This window comes from Pongo pygmaeus, chromosome 15 (assembly GCF_028885625.2).
Source record: "Pongo pygmaeus isolate AG05252 chromosome 15, NHGRI_mPonPyg2-v2.0_pri, whole genome shotgun sequence".
NCBI classification, from domain to species: Eukaryota; Metazoa; Chordata; class Mammalia; order Primates; family Hominidae; genus Pongo; species Pongo pygmaeus.
The window spans coordinates 98,324,904-98,346,402 of NC_072388.2; the positions used below are offsets into that span (position 1 = coordinate 98,324,904).

Consider the following 21,499-nt stretch of genomic DNA (forward strand, 5'->3'; position numbering starts at 1 on the left):
CCAAGCCTGCACCATCGCAGACTCCAGGTATCTGCCGTTCCCCACTCCAGCCCCAATGCCAGTGAACAGCGGCTGGGTCAAGGCCCCCATGGGGAAAGGAGAGGACCACACTCTCCCACTCCTACCCCACGACTCCAGCCCAAAGTCTTGGCCCAGCCAGGGTGAACAAATCAAATACATAAAGAAAGCTTCTGTATTTCCTAACTAACAAGACTAATCCAGAGGTTTTGGACCCTGCCGGAGGTTATTTTATTAAAAATCTAATTCAAGTAATCCAGCCTTTGCTGGAAAAAAGAAACCAAGCCACTTCCAAAGAAAAGCAACAACCAAAAAGTAAACTGGAGCCCCAATAGGACACTTAGGCCTTCTGGCTTCCCTAGCGAAGGTACCATTTCATAGCAGCCAGCTGTGTGCTCCATGGGGATAAGTGCCAATTTTTGTTAGCTCTGAGAGGCGGTGAGAATTTCCTCACCAGTCCGCTTGAGTTCCTTCCTCGCTGGCACCTAGCAAGACTGTGCATTTAAAGACTGCTTGCTGTATGCATTCCTCCCTAATCCAAGTCTATATGTCCCCTGTCCAGCTCCTCTCCTTCTGGGGCCTGAGACCAAATATCAGGAAGAATACCTTTTCTAGGGTATTCAGGTCAAGAGCAGCAGTGACACTATTCAGTGTCAAGATTCTGAATCATGTGACAGGCCCAACAATAACAAGGAGCTGAGGTGGGGGAACAGTCCTCTAAAATGAATGGGGAGGGGGGGGGAGTTTTCTATTGGTATCAGGTTACTAAATTGAAAAACCAAGTGCCCCCCTCCCCACATAAACCTCCTCCCAAAGCCCCTAATTCTTCTTTCTTGCAGTAAAAAATTATACCCTCTACAAGCAGCTCTTTGATTCCTTTCCCTTTTGCAAATTAGTCACCCTGCCCCCACGGACTGAACAATAACAGTTCTCCATTTTTATGATGTCTTTGAAATCAGCAATTGCTTCACTCCTACCTACGGGTTTGTTTTCATATCTGGACAGGGACAGGGAAGTAAATAATTGGCTAGCCCCATTTTATAGATGAAGCAACTAACAGATGAACTGGTTTGCCCTGGGCTATTTAGGAAGTCAATGCATTTGAGACTATCCGACATCACATGCCAACCTCTAGATTCTGCTGCTTTAGCAACGACATGGCCCCTGATGCTCCAGCAACAACAAATATTGTTGAACCTCTAAGCAGGACTCAGGTGCCACTCTGGAAGCCGCCCTTGTAGGAAATCCTATACAAAAATCTAGGCTTCTCAAAGCAATAAAATTGAAGATGCTTAACACCGCACCTCCAAAGGAGGCTTCTCCAGGATCCCTTCGGCTACCAATTGCACTGGTATTTCAACATGATCCAGCTGACAGAACCCCCCATTTCCAGGCAAATCTCCCACACATTGCTCCTAAAAAAAAAAAGCAAGGAAAGTGCCCTACAGACACATGGCAGGGCTCGGAACCACACACTGCAGGACAGCCCACCCTGCCACTCAGGCGCAGAAAGTGTGCCCTGCCAAGACGCCAGAGCACCCTGGGGGCTACCAGTTCTCCTCGAGGAAGATCCTGAACAACAGCCTTCCACCACACTGTCCAAGCCTTAGCCCAAACATACAAGGAGAAATCACGCATAATTCTGATCACTGTTGAGCCATCAAAATAAAGAAAAGGAAAAGGAAAAGTCAGCCTCTCCCTCAGTGTACCAGCCAATACTTCAGCCAACCACAGGTTACCTGTCTTTCAAGCAAAACATGAACAATTACCCCCATCACACACACACACCCCTAGTCTCCAAAAATCCTAAAATGTACAACCCTTTAAATGAACTGCAGAGACCTAGGATGGGGCCCCTCAAACACACACACACATAATTAGCGTTTCATCTTTCTTTCTGTAAAGGAATCCGGTAACATAAATATTAATCAAACACGAGAATCTGCCAGTTCGTTTTGGACCATTATGAGTGCTGGATTGTGATCTTTACCCGTATTTACAGATATTCAAAGGCAGATTCTATCTTGTTAGACCCACTGTTATAAATGACCGTCTGAGAAATCAGCGAGCAAGTTCAGACAGATATGAAAACCTTCCTGTCCAGGACTGGCAGTAGCTTTGAGCTCCCAAGTGTTGAATTTGTTACCTTTTCCGGAGGGCTTTCAAAAAATAAATTGACAAATGCCTTCAGATTCCTCCACCAGAAAAGGTGGCTGCTCAAAGTTCAGGTTAGCTAAATCTGAGATTTTAAAATCAACTCTTACTCAAAACGCCATGACGGTGCCATTTACACAATACTTGCCTTGAGAGCACAGCAAGTGTAACATACTGTTTCATATTATAAGTATATATGTATACGCATATTTTTAATACTACTTTGACTCTTGTTATAGCAAATCTATTCTGCCTGGTTGAGATTTATTTCTGAAAAACGGAAAATAGAGATGTGGCTCCAATCCTAGCCTGGAAAAGCTGTCACAGTGAAGGTAAACTTAATCGGCTACAGGCGAACAGCATACAGTTTTATTTCCAGAGTAACAGCTTTGGGAAAATGTTTGAACATTTTCTTAAGAGCTTTGTGGTGGACAGGCTGGGCGTCCAACCACTGCTTTTCTGGGCTTTTAAGGGCCTGTTGAAGTGCTTTAAACAATTGGAGGCCAATTTTTAACACACAAAACTAGAGACTCCTAGCAAGGTGACGATTTGCATACAAATTCTTGTTGGAAGAGGTTATCCTAAGAGAAATCAGGCTGGAAGGAGGGCTGACATTTAGTCCCTGTAATTCCAGGAGCTTCGGTGTCCCACTCTAGTGGAGGGTTCCATCCCCACACAATTGGGAAAACACTTTTGTCCTTGAGAAAAGCGGGCTTACTCTCCTCCCACTCGGGAAGAAACTAAGGTCCCCACGAAATCCCCACTTTGAGATGGGGCTGTTGCCCCTGGATGATCACATTTTTGTACAAGGGAACTCCCGGGGGCTCCTTCCGTCCCGGCCTCACCTGGATCCCGGGAACCGCCCGCTCTGTCCGGCCAAGGTGGGCTGAGGAACACCGCGCCACTCATCAGGGCAATGGCGGCGGGCGGAAGAGGGATCCCCGTGCGCCCCCAGCACCCGGACGAATGCCACCCCGGAGAAGCGACCTGACCGGCGCGCAGCGGTTTCGGAGAGGGGACCACTTCCACATTCCCCATGCCCGAGAAGGTCACCCACCCGGGAGAGCGCCCAAGGGCCAGAGAGGAGGCGACTGGTGGAAGAGTGGCGGCCCCGTGCGCACAAAGGGGCCCGGGGCCCGCAGGCTCCCCGCCCTTGACCTTGGGTCTCCGCCTCCATCCATCTCCGCCGGCTGCCAGGGAAGGGGGCTGGCCCGGGGCCAGTGGCGTGCTCGCTGGGCTGCTGCTGGGCTGGGGACCGACGGGGGCGGGGGGAAAGGGGCCCGGAAAAAAGACTCCAGGGCTGCAGAGTGCTCCGAGGAAGCCTGCATTCCACCTCCTTCAGGAGCCGGTCCCGAGGCGGCCCCGATTCACTGCGTGCCCCCCGCCCCACAAATCAAAAGTTGCACGGATGCACGAGGGAAACCCCTTCCCAAAGCTAGCCCTTCGACTCGCCCACCCCCCGCCTTCCTCGGACCCAGGCCGAGTGGGGGAGGGGAGTGTCAGGGGAGGAAGAAAGGAGCGCGCCTTCCCAGCGAGGCCAGACGCGGGCTGGGTCAGCTGCTCCTCCGCCCGCCCCTCGCCGCCCGGCTCAGGCAGCTGCTCCATTAAGCCCCCGAATTATGCATGGACCTTGAGCCCTCTCGGCCCTCCCGCCCCACCAAGGCACAATCAACGTGCGCAGCGGGCCGGGGTCAAAGAAAGGGGGAAGGAGGTGGACGATGGGCGCAAGGCCGTGGGCGAATCAGAGGCCGGCGGCCAGGCGGGGGCCAGGCGCACCCGAAGGCCTCGTAGCAGTGCCGAGGAGCCTCCCGACCCGGCCAGGGCCAGCCGGGAAAGGGGCACCGCTCGCAGTGGGGGGCACCGCTCGCAGGGGAGGCCCCCGCGCAGTTTTGAAGTTGCCAAAGTGTCCGCGGCGTGCCGGGTGCTGGGTCCGGGAGATGCAGCCGCCCCCGCGAAGCTCCGCTCCCCTGGCCTCGGGGAAGGCCATTGTGTTCTCCTGTGTGGCAATGAAGGGGGCTATGGACCCCAACCATTGAGCCCTCGGAGGGAGGGGCCTGAAGTCCCCCTCGGGCAGGGCGGGGGAGGCCGTCTCGCGGGCGGGGGAGAGGATGGGTATGATTTGCTCGAGATAGGCACCGTCGCGGGGAGGGGAGGAGGCCAAGCTTGAGGAGGGGCTGCTGGAGATGGAAGGAAGCGAGAGGAGACTTGCAAGTTGCAAACGTCGGGGAAACCGGAAAATTGCAGTAGTGGGGAGGCAGGTGGCGCCCAGAGGTTTGGAAGCAGAATTAGGAGGACTTCGATGTCCACCTCGCAGACAGTGACCCAGGCCCCAGAGGGCTCCGCAGCCTGGAGCCTCGCGTCCCGCCTCCCCGCAACACGCTGTTTTCAGCGTTCCAGACCACCGCGCTGCAGTCTACGCTGCCCTGACGCTGGAGTGTGGACCTTGTTTTGCTCCTCGGGGCCCGTCTGTTTCTGGAAATGACTTCTTTCTCTCTTTCCCCTTCTCCCCAAAGCAAAGGCCAGGTCAGGAAAATTATATACTTCGTTTTCTCAACAAATAAAGTCGCCTAGTTTGCAGGGAAAGTTTTACAAGCCAGTGATGCAGAGAGAAGACCACACTGTTTAGCTTTCTTAATTGGCTGGCTTTGAACTTGAGGTGGGAGGGGAAAAGAACCCGCTCCAGCCCCAGGAAAACTTAGTTTTGCTGGGTTTACCAACTCCAACAGTTTTTAGCCAGCTGCTGAAGATGGCAGGGAGTCACTGAAGGTTTGTCCCATTTTCTCCCGAACAGAGAAGAATTCAGACAGTTGTTGTCTCTCTGAGCCCAGGACAGCCAGTCTCTGCCCTCAAACCCCAAGGGAGGAGCCTGGAATCCCTGGTTGGCTGGCTACACTCTCCAGAAGGTGTGCTCTACCCTGAAAAAGGCTTTGAAATAAAGCCACCTTCTCCACTCCTTTCCAGGATGCCTTTGGCACCTGCAGTCATCAGGAGGTAGACGCGTGTTTTCTGGACACTCTTGTGGATTGGACGGATGGCTTCATCTGTGCCATATCACTAGAGGCACAGCCTAGGCACTGGGGCTACCAGCCCCTAGGGCTCTGTGCCTCTGGATTCATCTTCAGTAGACGCTGACCCACGCACCTGTTTGCCTGCACCTTTGAGGTTGTGTCCACACCCGCAACCTGAAGGCCATGGAAGCTGCCCAGGCACTCAGCCCCCAGGACAGGAGATGGGGGAAAACAGCCCTGATCAAACATTGCCTTGGCTTAGAGACAGAGCAGGCTGTCCTGGGCTGGGGGGCTCACCCTGCCCTTGGCTGCTGCCTTCTCTCCACACCAGGAGTCGGGGAGTCTGACTTTTCACCTCCAACAAAAAGGCTATTTTGTTACTATTTTTCCGCCCAGAGGAGGCTGTGGTCCCAGTTTCCCAGCTGTCTGAGCAGCGAGGGGCAGATGCTTTCCCAGACCTGTGGCTCATCAAGGGCTCCCTCCTCCCTCCCTCCCTGCTCTCCTCTCCCAACCCTCAGCACAGACTCCTCCTTTCTGAGACACCCCAGGGCCCTCCAGACCAAAACCAGCGGACCAGCAAGAAGGCATCAAGAAAACTCAAAAACAAAATAAAATGAAGCCTAGGGTGCCTTGCCTTCTCCAGCAAGGCCTCTTCTTCCCTGGGTCCAACTCAAGGATTGCAAGTCCTGATCACACCCTCCCTTGAGGAGGCTCCCACTCCCTGTGTGCCCAGAGGTAACTGGCCACCCCCAGCAGGCTCTGGGCCAGGCTGGGTCCAGATCTTGCAGGGCCCGAGGTTTATACAATTCAGGGTACACTCATCACAAAGAAAAGAATGCCAAACCACACAGGGACATTAGGGACAGGGCCTGGTCACACCAGGGGCTCTGAGCTTCAACTGTTAACCTCACAGTGAGTGGACCAAATTCTCCCAGAAGGATCTTCACAGCGTGGGGCAGAAAGACCTAAGCTTTCAGTCTAACAGTTTTCATTTTCACCACCAGTTTCTTCAGAGAAAACTGACTTCTGAGCCTCATTAATGTGAAAAATGAGGAAAGTTGGGGGAACTACTAGGTGGGAAAGGAATTGAGGTGGGAAATGCACGACCTTCTGCCTGGCTCTTGCAGCTGTTAGAAACCACTGGTGGCTCCATCTCACATTTCAGCCCAGCAGGCTCAGCCCCAGAGACGGGGAAGATCTGTCTGCTCAAGGTCACACAGCATGCCAGCCACAGTAGGATGCCATCCTAGGTCTCGAGCCAGAGTCCACTGTGCCTGCCTCTCCCCACTCTGGACTCAACAGGGCCACTTGCCTGTAACTCATGACGAGGTGGGGGCCAGCTCCTCCCAAAATGCAGTCAACGTGAAACCACAGGTGTGTGCAGAACAGGTGGGTGCCTACTGTCTTGGTTCTTTCACCCCACTCTGGAACCCAAGTCCCATCACCAAGATTCAACCTCAGAGTGGAAATCACTCATTGCCCAGCCAGGAGCAGAAAGGGCCTGCACCAGCCACAGTTCAAGAACACAGGATCCCACGAGGCCTGGGCTCCTGGGACATGACACAGTGAAGACCCAGGGCCTCCCTGGGAAGTCAGGAGCCTGTCCTCTTTTTTTATTTTAATTTTAATTTTAAGTTCTGGTGTACATGTGCAGGATGTGCAGGTTTGTTACGTAGGTAAACATGTGCCGTGGTGGTTTGCTGCACCTACCAACCCATCGCCTAGGTATTAAGCCCAGTATGCATTAGCTATTTTTCCTAATGCTCTCCCTCCCAGGAGCCTCGTCTCTAGGCGCAACTGAGCTGGTGACTCACAGGACAACTGTGCAAGGTACCTCTCTATGACTCAGTTGCCTCATCTGCAAAATGAAAGTAATACCTGATTTACCACCCTTGTGGGGCAGAGAGGTGGATGGAATGTAGGCACAGTTATGACCACAGTGAAGAACATAACTGCCGGAGTTGACACCCTGGGACCCTACTCACTGCTGTGTGACCTTGGGTAAATAACTTAACATCTCTGGGCTTCAGTTTCCTCTTCTATAAAGTGGGGCTGATATTAGCATATCATAAGGTCATAGGGAGGATTACACCAGTTAGTATCTGCAGAGTCTTTAGAATAGTGTCTGGCACACAGTAAGATCTAGTAAGTATGAGTTAAATTTAACATCAGGCTGGGTGCGATGGCTCGTGCCTGTAATCCCAACAGTTTGGAGGCCAAGGCGGGTGGATCTCCTGAGGACAGGAGTTTGAGACCAGCCTGGCCAACATGGCAAAACCCCATCTCACTAAAACTACAAAAATTAGCCAGGCAGGCACTTGTAATCCCAACTACTCAGGAGGCTGAGGCAGGAGAATCTTTTTTTTTTTGAGATGGAATCTCCTTCTGTCGCCCAAGCTGGAGTGCAGTGGCATGATCTTGGCTCACTGCAAGCTCCACCTCCCAGGTTCACACCATTCTCCTGCCTCAGCCTCCTGAGTAGCTGGGACTACAGGCACCCACCACCATGCCCGGCTAATTTTTTGTATTTTTAGTCGCGACGGGGTTTCACCATGTTAGCCAGGATGGTCTCGATCACCTGACCTCGTGATCCCCCCGCCTCGGCCTCCCAAAGTCCTGAGATTACAGGCATGAGCCACTGCGCCCAGCAGAATCTCTTGAACCTAGGAAGCAGAGGTTTTGGTGAACTAAGATCACGCCATTGCACTCCAGCCTGGGCGACAGTGAGACTCTGTCTCAAAAATAAATAAATAAATTTTACATGAAATTAGGAAAAACTCAATCTCTTTGTTTCCTCAGTGAAAAGATGACCCCAAAGGCACGGGGTGACAGCCAGTCAGCCTTATGTCTATAGATTATCAGCAGAGCCCACTCCTAACAGATTCTAGACCTGGTGGTTAATGCATTAGCCAAGCATGCAAATGAGCAACAACCACCCAAAAAAGCTGTCAAATGCCTGATTAAAAAAACTTCAGTCAATTACTAACTATTTACTGTCAAATAGACAAACTAAGAATAATAATATTAACTCAGGCTGAATGTTGGTTAAGTTCACCCCTTGGGAGCCCAGCTGCCTTTCTCTCTTTTTCTTACCTTATCTCTCTCTCCTGTTTCCTGAATTACTGCTGGAAGTATGGAACTACGTACATAAACCAATAAATAAGGCCTCAAACCTTAAGAGAAAAAAAAGAAAAACACCCATTTATGTGACCAGTATTGTCCCTCTTTTTTTTAATCCAATAAAACTTTCCACTACAATCGGTGCTGATGTCACCCATTTTAGCTGCACACACTCTTGACTCTGGTTTGCACACTTCACATGGCAGGTGAGTCCGCCGCCTCCCTGGAAGGCCAGCGGGACAGGAAGGGCTCACCCCCTTTCTCAGCTGAGGAAACTGGGACTCCACCAGGGGAGATGGCCTCAAGCTACAGGGCTGGGCACCCTGGGATGGCAAAAAGTCACCTGTCCTGACTCGAGATAATTGGGGTCTGGACTCAGCTCTGCCAGTAACTAGTTACGTAAGTTCAGGCAAGTCACTGAGCAGGTGAGAAGGGAAGAGTTGGCAGCAAGGTCCTTCCAGGAGGCTAGGAAGCCAGACCCTTCCTCTGGATCCCACCAGCAGGATCTCCATTATTAACAACAGCTAAAACCCACAAGAACCTGTTCTACGTATACCTTGTCTGAATCAAACCTTATAACAAGCCCAAAACACAAGGAACATTATCTCCAGTTATAGAGACCGAGACCTGGGGAGGCAAACAGTTGGCTGACAGTCATATAGCAAGACCCTGGCAAAACCACAATTCCACAAAATAAAACAAATAATTTGTATTTATGGGGGAAAAGTCTATGCAACAGTGAGTATAAAATAAAAGAAATAATCGTATATATGGGAAAAATCTAAAATTCCGGCCCGGGTGCACCTGAATTTACACTGTACTGCATTCTTTGTCACCACCCATCTCTGCAATGCCCTCATTAAGAAGTACAGGACAGTATATACAAAAGCCACAGACTGCAGGCCACGGTCCCTGGGGGTCTGAGGACTTCTGGCTGTATTCACAGGGTCATATCTGGGATGGGCTTCAAAGACCATTTTGGATGGGGTCAGAGGTGGTGGCCGCCATCAAGGCCCCACCAGCCAGACAGATAGAGTTAGAATACCCATCCCCAAAATCCTTCACACCCCTTGCTATCCAAGGAAACTAGGCCTGACTGGGTCTGACTCTGCTTTGCTGTGTGACCTTCAGCAACTCCCTTAACCTCTCTGAGCCCCAATTCAAAGTAGGGTTAGAAATATATATTTCAAGGTTGAAGAATTAAGTGAGATAACCCAAGAAAAGCGTCTAGCACAGTGAAGAATACCAGGTAGCGCCCCTCTTCCCCACCACCCACCAGCCCAGCCCAAACTCTGCCCTGTTCAGCCATCCCAACACCCAAACCCCAGCCTGAGCCCAGGGCCATGTCCCTCAGACAGAACACTGCGCTCTTCCTCGGTGCAGACAGAACTAATAATTAGCTGTCACGATTTAATAATAAAAAAAGATAATCCATGCCACAACACACATGGATTTAACTCATCTTAATTTGAAGGGAAAATAACAACTCTAAATAGATCAAGTGCAAGTTTTTTAAGGCAACCTGCGAGTGGGGTTTATCTCCAGTTTCCAGCACAAGCAAGTTATTTAGTTTCTCTCACTGGCCAAGCTAATATTTTTTTTTCACGTTTATTTTATTTATTTTTAAAAGTCTGGAGAGAACATTCCCAAAGCAGCATGTAAATCCCTGGGCTCGTCAGAAGTCCTTTTCTCTCACACATTTTGCTTAGCAATGGGTCACTGGGGCCCCAAACCAAACCCTTATCTGTACCCGACCTGCTAAGAGAATCTCCCAGGTAGATCCCGCGTCCTCCCTGGGTTGCAGATGAAGACATATCAAGTGGGCAGGGACATCGCAGCCAGGGCTGCCTGCCACCTCCAAGCCCAGAGGGATCTGCCACCTCCTGTCACCTGCTGCCTGTCTCCGCACTTCTCCAGAAAACTGACATTCAGGACTTGGAGGGTTAGGGAGGCAGGCCTATGAGTGACAGCTGATAGTTAATTCCTCCCTCTGTAGCTTCATTTGGTTATGGAAGGGCTGATAACAGGCAAAACCAAATTCCTGGTGATCAAGCGCCTCCCCTTCAGTGACTGTCAAGTGGGAATTATATGGAGGAACCTGTAGGAAATCACCGTGAGAGAGATCCCAGGTAAGTGATCACGGTTTTGACCAAGAAAAGCACGTACTCGGCATGCTGCCAAGCAGGGTCCACACTTTCCTGTGTTTGGCTTTCTAGAAGCATCCACTTCTCGATCATCTGCCTCAGGCCCAACCTGTGCCAGGTGGGTGCTTCCTCATTTCATCCTCAGCATAATCCAAAAAGGAGGTGCAGACGAGGAAACGGAGGCCCAGAAAAGTGAAGTGACTCACACAGGTGGCCAGCAGTGAGTGATGGGGCTGGGATTCCACCCGGGAGATGCCAAAGCCTGTGCTCCCTCACCCTGAAACCCCCCCGCCGGCTCCTCAGAGTGCACCGCCAGCAAAGAGATCCTCAAGGGACAGTCACCTAACAAAAGGCAGAAGGGACGGGAGAGAGTCTACCCCATGCTGACACTGCCTGTGATGGTGGATTTAGTCCCACAACCCAGTGGCGGTTTGTCCCAACCCTGACAGGAGCCCATTGCCAAGAAGACCGGTGCAAGCTGCTCTAACGCCCGAAAATGTGGCGGAGGAGGGAAAGCCGAGCGCCAGGAAAAGCTCCTATTTGCAGCACACCTACCCCCACCGTGTGCCAGGCACTCATCATAAATGTCACAATGACAGATGAGGAAACCGCGGCTCAGAAGGTCAAGTCGCTGCCGGAGGCTGGCAGGGAGCAGGGTGGGGCTCTGACTCGGGCTGTGTTCTTTCCCACACAGCAACAGACAGCCTTCAAACCCCAAACACCCTGAAAGCCCCTTTCTCCTCACCCCTCCTCAAAACACCCCTCCCAGATAACGGCTTGGCAGCGCCACGTGCTCTTTGCAAACCCTGGAACACCTCTCAGCTCCCCCAAAGGATGGGTCCTGTGCTCCTCTGAACTCCCGCAGAGGCAGAGAAAATGCCACAGGCAGGAACCTCAAGAAACATAAAGAATGTAAACCTATAGGCAGCAATGTATCAGAGGCACCATAGCTGCCCTGAGTCAGACCACCAGCGAAAGACCCTGCCTCTGACCAGCTTCGCCCCATCCACAGACAGGCCTGAAACAAGCTTCCAAGGACCTCCTCTGTCCACAGCGAATGCTCAGCAGGGAGCTGAGCCCTGGACCCAGAATGCACACGTCAAGAGCAGGGCTGCTGCCAGCTCACACTCTGCCCATTATCCCCATGATGGACGCCCGCTCCCTCCTCTGGGGGCTGTTTACCTGGGGATCCAGGTGGGGACATCCAGGGCAGAGGAAGGGCCCCAGGTGCTCAGTTGCTGAATGAATGAATGAATGCCCTCCAGAAAACAAAGCTTCAGAAACTTCCTCCCTCTACCTTCCTACTTCTCTATCATTTACCAAAAATAAAAAATAACAGTAATTACTCTCCAGAATGACTATCCCGAGGAAACAGCTGATATGGGGTCCACGACCTAGTGTGATGACTGACAGAATCCCCCCGCAGTACTCACCCTGGGATCTCCCTTAAGGGTGGGAGGAACCCCCCTTTGGGTCTGCCTCTGGAGTCCCCACTTCTAGAAGCACCTGGTAGCAAGGAAGAGCGGGGACCTGCCTGGGTATCGGGAAGGTTGCTGGCCCTGGAAAAGGCAGGACCCTCACAGCCACCAGGACCCTCGAGGTCACCTCACCCTGGACTCCTCTGAGCCTGGACAGCCAGAGCCAGAGGCAGAGTCCAAGAATTAACAGCCACCCGCTCACCAGCTACTGGCCGGGGCCAGCGAGGCCCTGGGGACAATAGCAAGTCATGGAGGGATTGGAGGACTCCTTGGAGCCCTGGCCAGGAGACAGAAGCCTGGAGGGACAGCCGGCCCGGGGGCCAGGAGCGTGGGCAGCAGCTGGACGGGTTTCCGGAAGCCTGGGCGGAGAAGTGCCCGTGATTCCTAGTCCCCCTCTTAAAATATAAAGACTCAATTATCTCTGAGCAGCTTGCTTTACACATGAATTGACACATTTATTTTACAATAAATAACTGAAACTTATCTGTGTTTCCTTTACTGTTAATCTACACAGAGAAATAATAAACAGGGCTTGTCTACAAAAATGCAACTACTGCAGTCCTCAGAATTCAATTAAGCTAAAATAATTAATGCTTCCACCATATTAAATTACTTTATACATTTGAGCCACTGAAGTTTTATTCTTTAATCTTTCCTTTTTATTAAATAAAAAAAGAAAAGAAAAGTTGGTGCCCAAGTAGGCAGGGAAATAGGAGGAATGGGAACTAGAAAGGCAGGCGCATGGTGTGCTGTTAAAATGGGATGGTCGTCTTCAGCTGACACAGCATGTAGACTGTTTTGTGCCTTTGATTAAAATAACATTTTAAATGCTTTGAACAAACATATCTCTTTAGACTTCTAAGGGATTATTTTACATATTTCTTCTAGAATGAAGAAATCCATTCGTCCTGTTGCTGAACAGAAAGGCCAAGAATATCTTTCGTCACACATAAAATAAAGATACTGTAGGCTGCTGCAGTATCACAACCCGGAAAAAAAAAAAAAAAAAAAACAGGGGGGCCAGGGGGTGGAAGGATGAGGACAAAGCTGCCTTGAAGATTAACTTTGCCTTTTATGAAATCACATTTAGTCACTTTCTTAAACAAACCTGCCACAGTGATCTGCAGCCTCTCATTGGGAAATGCCTTCAATGTGAAATGAGGATTTGGATGTTTTTGGCAAAAGCAGCAAATCTTTCCATTGAAACATAAATAGGCGGCCCAAGTCTCCCTAGCAAGGCCACCCCTGAAAGATCGATGTGCACTGAGGCCAGGCGTTGATACTACAGGTAAAACTGTCTCTGGAATGTCGACCAACAAAGGCAAAAGGGACCCAGCACCTCTCTCGCCTGATAGCTCAGCCCGGAGAAGAGACGCTGCTCAGGTGTGCACAGCACTCTGAGAAGCCAGTGTTTACATGCCTGTAGCCTGGACATGTTTCAAAGCCCCTTGCATCTTGGAAAGTGTATGAGACACTTCATGCTAGGGCACCCATCAGAAGGCAAGGCCCAGAGGCCAATCTGGTTCACTGATGTCTCCCCAGTGCCTGGCATGAGGCTGCAGGACTCTGCATACCACCACAGTCTCCCCACAAAAGAGAGGGCTCACTAAGCCCCTTGTGCAGGTCAGCAAAGTGAGGTTCAGCGTCACAAAGCTTTGGAGACATGGGGGAGACAGGCTTGCAGCATTACCCTGACTGCGTCCTGGGTGATGGGTCTTGATGAGTGCCCATGCCCATCCATCTCACCCTCCTAGAAGCATCCAAAGCCTGAGTCCCTCCAGAGCCCATGCTACCTTCCATGATGGAAGCATGGTAATGATCAATGCACTCATTTCCCCAGCCAGCCACCTACTTGCACGCCGCAGAGCCAGAGGAGACCTCTGAGAGAGAAGTGCCATGGGCAAAAGACTGATTAAGAGCCCCTGCTCATCTAATCCTCACACCAGGCCTGCTGGTATTATCACTTTCTGTTGACAGATGGGGAAACTGAGGCTCAGACCCATGAAGTGGCTAATCCAAAGTCAACCATCAGGATCTGAAGACTCGTCTGCATGAACTCTGATGCCCATCTTGCTCCAGGACGGGCTGCTGCTTTTTAGGGAACCCAGGCTGGCCAGGCCCTCCTTTCTCCCCCAGGCCTCCTGGGCCCAGAAGTATAAACCAGAAACAAACACTCTGGTTTGCACAGAGAGCAGTGGCTCCCTGGAAGAGGCTCCAGCATGCCATGGTGCTGGCCAAGAGGGAGGGACTTCATGCTAACTCACTGTGGTGAGCAGACCCATGCCTGGGGACAGAGGGGCCCTAGACCTGTTCTCAAGGTGGTAAAACCAGCTGTCCCAGTGGTCAAATGAGTGAGCATGTCAAAGGGCATATCCAACCTCCCCCAACGGGCACAGTGCTCCAACAAGTTCCCACACCCCTGCCTGGGACCGGCCCCCGGGGTCAGGCAACATCAGAAGCAACCTCTGAGATCAGGGGGCCTAACTCCTCTTTTCACACATGGGAAACTGAGTCCAGAGAGAAAGGAGAGGGGCGAGAATGAGCACTCCCATTCCTAAGTGCCTACCAGGTCATGCCGCATGCAACAGCTCATTCGTCCTCACAGCAACCCTAACAAGGTGGGTTTCCTTAGCTGCATTTCACAGATGGGCAAACTGACATGTCCAAGTTGTGAAGACAAACTCTAACCCAAGACAGTCTAGCTTCAAAATCAGGGACTAAGCCAAGATCAGTAGCAAAGAGAGGGCCAACCAGACTTCCAAATTTTCATTCTGTGCTTCTGACCACCTCTGGATTAGCCCCCGAGACAGAGTCCCCTCACCAAAAGCAAGCAGCCATCAGCCATTTGGGCCTCCCCAAGCCCCAGGCCTGTCTCCTCCTGAAGGTCACCTGGATGGTGGACCCTCAGAAAGGGGGAGCCCTGGCTGGTGGCCCAGAGGCCATCCTGGAAGCCCCTGAGCCTTCCCCTGCACCAGCACACTCAGGCAGAGGGCGTGGGACCAAGGAGGTGGCTTCCACAGCAACCAGGCAAGCGCAGCATCCCATACCTGCAATGTTCTCCTGCTTGGGACAGATGCCTTTCGTGGGCGAGAGCAGGTGGTCATCTTCGTCGGGGGTGACTTGGATCCCGATCTCCACCGGCTCTGACACTTTCCTGAGCTCGGAGCGTGAGGAGGGTGGCGGGCTGTCCTTGTCCAGGGCCTTGTCATAGCAGGCACCCAAGCTGCCGCCACACTGCTTCCTTTTGTGCTCTATAAAAACCAGGATGTCCCCCAAGGGGAAGTTCATTTGACACTGGCCACAGGTGAGCAGGTCAGGGTCGGGGCCACCCACCATCAGCCCCAGGCCACTTGGCTCCTCTATCTCCAGACCCTCGTCTTCTTCGAGGATGGCAGCCTCCACATGGTCAGCCTCTGCTGGAGACAGAAAGAAGAAAGGGAAGGGGCAGAGAAGACAGAGATGGGCTTAGGCGGTCACAGCACCCGACTTCCGGTCCACCCCTTTCCCCGCCAAGAAGCAGCCCCCTCTGCTGCTTGCTGCTAGAGCTCACCAGGTCCTCCCCGGGGTTGGGGGCTGGTGAGCATCCCCCACAGGACAGATGGGCACACTGAGGCTCTAGGAGCAACGTCATGCCCCCTGGGCATTGCCACGTAAGTAGTGCTGATCTGACTGCATTCTAGTTTATTTTCTGCCCATTTCTCCCCAACGTAGTATAAGAACACACACAGACACACGCGCATACACACACACCCTGGCTGCTGACAGCATGAGGTCGTGACGTGTCTCTCAAAGTTTTCAGTATCTGAGAATCACCTGGAGGGTTTGAAAAATCCCAAGGCCCAGGCAGCACCCCTGACCAGTTACACTGGGAACAAACGTCGGAATAGTCTTTCAGACTCCCCAGGTGATTCCAATGGGCAGCCAGGGCTGAGAACCAGTGAGCTGGAGCCCTTTCCCCCTGCTGGGCTGGAGCCCCACCCCTCCCATCCCTTACACCTTCATTCATGCCCTCCCCATTCATGCGAATCCCACTCACATTCCTCTACCTGGGACCTGGCCACACACCAAACTAGAAAACAGAAACCCAGATGGGCGTCTAAGGGCCCGTCCTTAGGAGAGAAGGAAGCCCACATGCTCAGAAAGCAACAAGTGAGTGTCAGGTTCCAAAAAAATATCTTAGGAGAAAGCACTGCAGCAGAAGGGAGGCTGGAACCGGCTTGCAGAGTCGGGAAGCAGGCTCTCCTGCCAAGCACCCGAGGCCCGGTCAGACTTCCATTTCTCTGTAGATTTCCCCCACACACTCATCAACTCCCCACTGTCCTTTTCTGTTTGTTGATTTTATTTTCACTCCCAGAAAAATGAAAGAAAGAAAATTCTCCAGACTCCAAAAGCATTTCTTGGAAGATATCAAACCACGCTTTCAATGGACTGTATGTTTTTATATTTCTTTAGCAGCCGATAGATTTCTCTTGGGGTTTTTTTGGGGGGGAGGGAGTAGGGAGCCTAGGACCCAAATATTTGGAAGCTAATAAATGCCTCAAAAAGCAGCAACCTCCTCAAGGGAAAATTGGAAGACTCGGCAGCCGAAAGTGTCATAAATAAAGAGAAGTGGACAGTGTGGAGGTTTCATATTCCCCTCGGGGTCTGAGCAAATTCGGGCTGGAATTTTTCGAGAGCAAATGTCAGTAGTCGTAGAGAAGGCACGAGTGGCGGGGTCTTCAGGGAAGCCAGAGGGCAGCCAAAGGTCTGAAACCCGAGGAGGCAGGTAAATTTTAAGTTGTATGGTATTTAGGAAAGGATAATGAAAACCACAGAGGAACGGCGAGAAGGAATGGGAGGGAGGAAAATACATTCCGTGGCAGTGAAGTTATTGAAGTGCCAGAGCCAAAGAACAGATAATTTAAGGAAAAAATTCTGTGGCATCTCCCATCCTACACATAAATCACTGTTCTCTATTTTCTGAACACGAGCCTATGCAGGGCCTAGGAGAGTCCATGTGTGAAACTGAATACGGAACATACGACGATACGTGACGTACAACGCACACGTATGAACTATGTGTGGATAGGTAGCGACGTAGGTATCGCTGAGAAGAGAAACTACAATTTGAGATCCCACCTGTGGTTACAGAAAAGCAGACAGAGCCCTCGATGAATCAAATGCAGAATGCATCAGAAATGTGGCAGTACAAAAACGCCCCGCAGACGAGGAAATCCTAAATCTGTTGTCTGCATCTCTCTAACAAAAAGAACCTACAAAGTAAAGAAACAGTCCTCACAAAGCCGGTCCCAGAAACCATTAATTACACTTTAAAAAGAAATAGGAGTTTACTTAAAAAGGGGTTTGAAGACAATGCCACGTAATTAATTTACCAATTTATTTTATGAAAAGATGCTTTGCTATGGTTAAAATGTAATCACAACCTTCCCACCGAACAGAGGTTCTAGGGAAGACTGGATTCCTGTGAACGGTTTGTCAGAATGCAAAAGGTAATTATTTGGTGCCTCTTTTTCCCTTTAATGATCTAACATTGAGCAATACTGTTTATATTGAAAAGCTCGCACCTTTAATTACCAATTACATATACATAATTTCAGAGCCAAAGGAGAGCGCTGTAAAAACAGTTCTTTAGAAATATAAGGATGTATTGTGTGCCATTTTTACAGAAGGTGCTCTAATAAATGGGAGGAGGATGTCAAAATATTGTTTTGTTAAAAAATAGAGAGAGAGGCACAAAAGAAATGAGCTGAAAAGCAAAAAAGGACATAAGGAAATTGAGAATTCAAAGGAAACAGGGGCGAGGTGCGGTACCTGGTACTATTTTAAATGCCACCCTGTCCAGGCCTGGCAAACTCCTGCATCAGTGGAAGATTTGATAAAAACAAACAACGACAAATCCACATGGCCAACTGGACCATCCTTTCTGAGGGCGAAGAGGTTTTCTTGGTTTTTTTAATTTAATCTTCGGTTTACTTTTTTGTTTGTTTTTTTTACTAACTTTTTCAGCCTCATCCGCCCTCCTGAGTAGGAGTTCTAGCAAGCCTAAAAATCTCCTCTCTGCTAGGAGGTTTTCAACTACACAATTTCAAACTCATTCTCTAATTCAAAAGAAACACAGACGAATTTAAAAATTAGCAGAGGTCACACATGCCTGTTCGCAAGCACCCCTCCTCCTCAGCTTCCTCTTTTGCCAAGACTATGTACCAGCACTTTTTCCTTTCTCTCCTTTTTTTTTTTTATTTATTTATTTTTGGTAACATCTGGTATTCTTTCCTTTTTTTGGCAGTCTCTGCCTTTTCACTTTCCTCATGCAGCAGCCCTGCGAGCCCCCGTAATTGAGTTTGAAGGTGTCCAAAGCCGTTTGCTATGCTGCAGCTCTGATTTCTGCGTCAAGTCCTAACAGCCAACCAACCTGGGAGCCAGGCCCTGTTGGCGTCCCCGAGACAGCCCCGGGATTATCCAGGGCTCCAGGGCTCAGCTCTGAGCTGGGATCTCCACCTCCCAGACCAGAGATCCAACTCACTGCCTCTAAGGGAGTCTGGGAGAAAAAGAAACAAACAAAAAATATCTCCTTCCCCTCCCACTTTCAGCATTGAAAGTCAAACCCCCTGAGATGACAGGGTGTTCACCCGATTCCAAAGAACGGGGTTTCCTCTCCCCACCACGCAGGCTGTGGCGCTGCGCCACGGCCTGCTGTGTGCAACACTTCCCAGGAAGGTAGCAAGGTCACCCCCAACATCAGGCAGCAGAGTCACCCCCAGCCCCAAATTTCTGGGTCAGAGTAAGTGGACCAAGTGGGCCTGAAAGCTCACGTTCAAGGCCTTTGTAGACACCCCCAAAGACTGTGGTTTCATTTCCGCTGGCAGGCAGATACCAAGCTGGGCGTGTAGGGTGCCTGCATATGTGTGCATGTGTCCCTCCTCAGAACTGTATCGATAATGGAAGAAATAAAAGGAGAAAGACATGTGGCCAAGCCCTGGGAAGGGCAAAGTGACACCCCTCTTTCTCTGCCCTATGGACACCTGAGTCTCCCGGCTCTGCACAGCCTCAGAGAACCAGGCCTCTGTTCTAACAGGCAGAGTGGTCCAACCTGCCACCCAGAGACGAAAAAGCACCAGGAAAAAGATCAATGAAAACAGCCTTTCAAATTCCCAGACCCTACAGACCAGCCCCTCATGGAGCCTTGTCCAGCAAACTCGGGCCTTAAAAAAATAAAGCCAAGATGAGGTTTTCCTCTGAGATGATCTCTGCTTTCATGAAAAGCTCCCCAGGTGTCGGGCAGCCCTGCAGAATATTGCTGCTCTCAATATATTATGAGCCGAATAAAGTAGAGCAATTGCTGAAATGTTTGACTCATTAAGAGGAAAAATGAATGGATGCAGCAGACAACTTGTTTGAAAGGCAGATAACAGAGGGCTGAGGCGGATTCTGAAATGCTAAATCCTAAAGTGCAGGGACAAATCTGTATTTACACACACACACACACAAACACACGAGTTAGATTTTCTTTTACAACAAAACCACATTTTATTTACAAGGCCAGGCCTCCTCCCAGCTGGTAAATGCATTTAGAAGCAATGAAATCAGGCTTCACAAATAATAATGGACATCGTTGTTAAGTGAAAGGGGAAGCACTTGATCCCAAGACAAACTTCCCCATGCCTCAGCTTTGCTGGGAAGGAATTTGAGGCAGAAGACAGAAATGGAAAGACATCGTTAACACAGGCCCAGCCAAGCAGCCAACAAGCCCCCAGCAGCTGCAAGCTTTCAGCAGGGCCTTACCTGGCCAGTGACTCCCCCACACAGGATGCCAAGGACCCCACCCTCCCTGGTCCATCTCTAACAACTGCCCATGCACCTGCCCTTAGGGGAACTCCAGCCGAGAGGTCTGCTGCCTGCTGTCCCCAGAGCACAGGCATGTGCGTGGCTGCCTGCACACACACATGTGCATTGCTACATACACAATACGTGGGCTGCTGCTCCTCCTTACCCTGCATTAATTCAAATCCAACTCTCTTATCTTTAATGGCTAAACTACAGTCCAGGAGAAACATACACAGAATTATTGTTTCAGTGGTGATGGGGGTGGGAAGGGGAAGGATGTGGGGGGATGGGTCCCAGGCTCTTAAAATCGTGTACCACCAACGTCACAACCGCCATCATGATGTGTACGCATGTTTACAAGAAATGTTCAGCATCCATCCGCCCGAGCTCTGCATCCGACTGGAGACTTTACACCTGCTTCCTACGAAGAGGGAGCTCTTGCCAGCAAGCCCATGCTTACCCATAATCTACGAAGAGATCTTTTCATCTCCTCTCCGTGAACACTTGGGGAGGGGCTGGGACTCCAGGCGACACGGAAACGCCACCACACGCACACTCGACGGAGCACAACACTTTCTGAGCTGCCATCCATTTTTAATTTACTGGATCCAAGAGAAAATAACAACCGTAGGGAGAGGGGAGGAGAAGGATGGAGGGGGAGAGAGCAGGAATCAATTCTTGGTGGAGAAAATAATCTATGACTAGATGACGCTTAAAGACACAACAAGAGATTTTATGAAGTTCCCCTAACGGAGGGCATAATGAAGTGCCCGGCAGAGAAGGAAATGGAGATAAGAGGGAGGCGGGTGTCAGGAGGATGTCCACAGGGGGTCTTGAAGGGTTATTAGGACACAAGGTGGGGGTGGGGACCCTGGGAGGGCACAGCCAGGCAGAGTCTGAAGCAGGAAGCAAGACCCAGATCACCCCTCTCTGTCCTGACCCTCGACCCTCTCAGTAGACAGTCAGAGGAGTCCAGCCTGCTCCAGGTCAGCTCTGCACCCTCCTGACACCCTCCAAAGGCTGCCTCCCTGGAGGGACAGATGCATACCACAGCCACCGCCCCATGAGGTCCTGTCTGCCCCTCCTCAGCTGAGGCACACACCTCAATCGCCATTTCTGACATGTGAGAGGGAGAGCAAGGGAAGGCGGCCGGTGCAAAACATACTTCCCAGTGTGCGTTTCCCAGGAAAATGACCAGGGTCCCGCTGACTCCGCCAGCAGCAGAAACTTTGGGCCTGGCCTGTGGGCCAGGAGGTAGAAACTCCAGATCCGTGAAGAGGTTTTAGATACAGGAAGAGCCTCACTCCCATACCTTCTGGTCTACAGACTCCAGGCGGGAAAGTCAAATGTTTGGGGAGGGCCTCCCTGTGTACAGATTGTTTGCAGGACTCCAGCCTAATTTTAGGATGCTTAAGCAGCTCCCTGAAAAATATCCTCAGTTGCTCTATGGAGTCCAACCGCCTTCTCTCCCCCAGTGCACACACCTCTCCAGAACCCCAAAAACTGAGCCCAGGAGTCTGGGTCTCCCCAACACAAGAGCACAAAAAAGAACAAGTGAATAAGGAAAACATACTCAGGTATATTCACAGGTCTCGGCCATTACTAAAAGGTTACAAATAAAAGTCTCGACAAATAAAATAGGCGCTTTAAAGAAAAAGAAAATGAAAAGATTTACCACAATAGCAATCCTTCTCAACACATTTAGCAGGTTCTATAAAACTGCAAATGCCTTCAATCTTCAGAGCCACAACGG

General features: G+C 50.8%; 1 protein-coding gene across 5 annotated transcripts in view; it reads right to left on the bottom strand.

The window, feature by feature from the left end:
* The window catches only part of BCL11B (BCL11 transcription factor B), a 102,089-nt gene that overhangs the window by 72,558 nt on the left and 8,032 nt on the right, over positions 1-21,499 (bottom strand). For 2 of the 5 annotated variants that reach the window (XM_054449311.2, XM_054449309.2), the window contains exon 2: positions 14,970-15,335. In XM_054449311.2, coding sequence (XP_054305286.1) covers positions 14,970-15,335 — 366 coding nt within the window. Of the gene's footprint in view, positions 1-3,017; positions 3,101-14,969; positions 15,339-21,499 lie in introns of those variants that run through there. The other 3 variants (XM_054449310.2, XM_054449308.2, XM_063652063.1) reach the window with 2 other exon arrangements.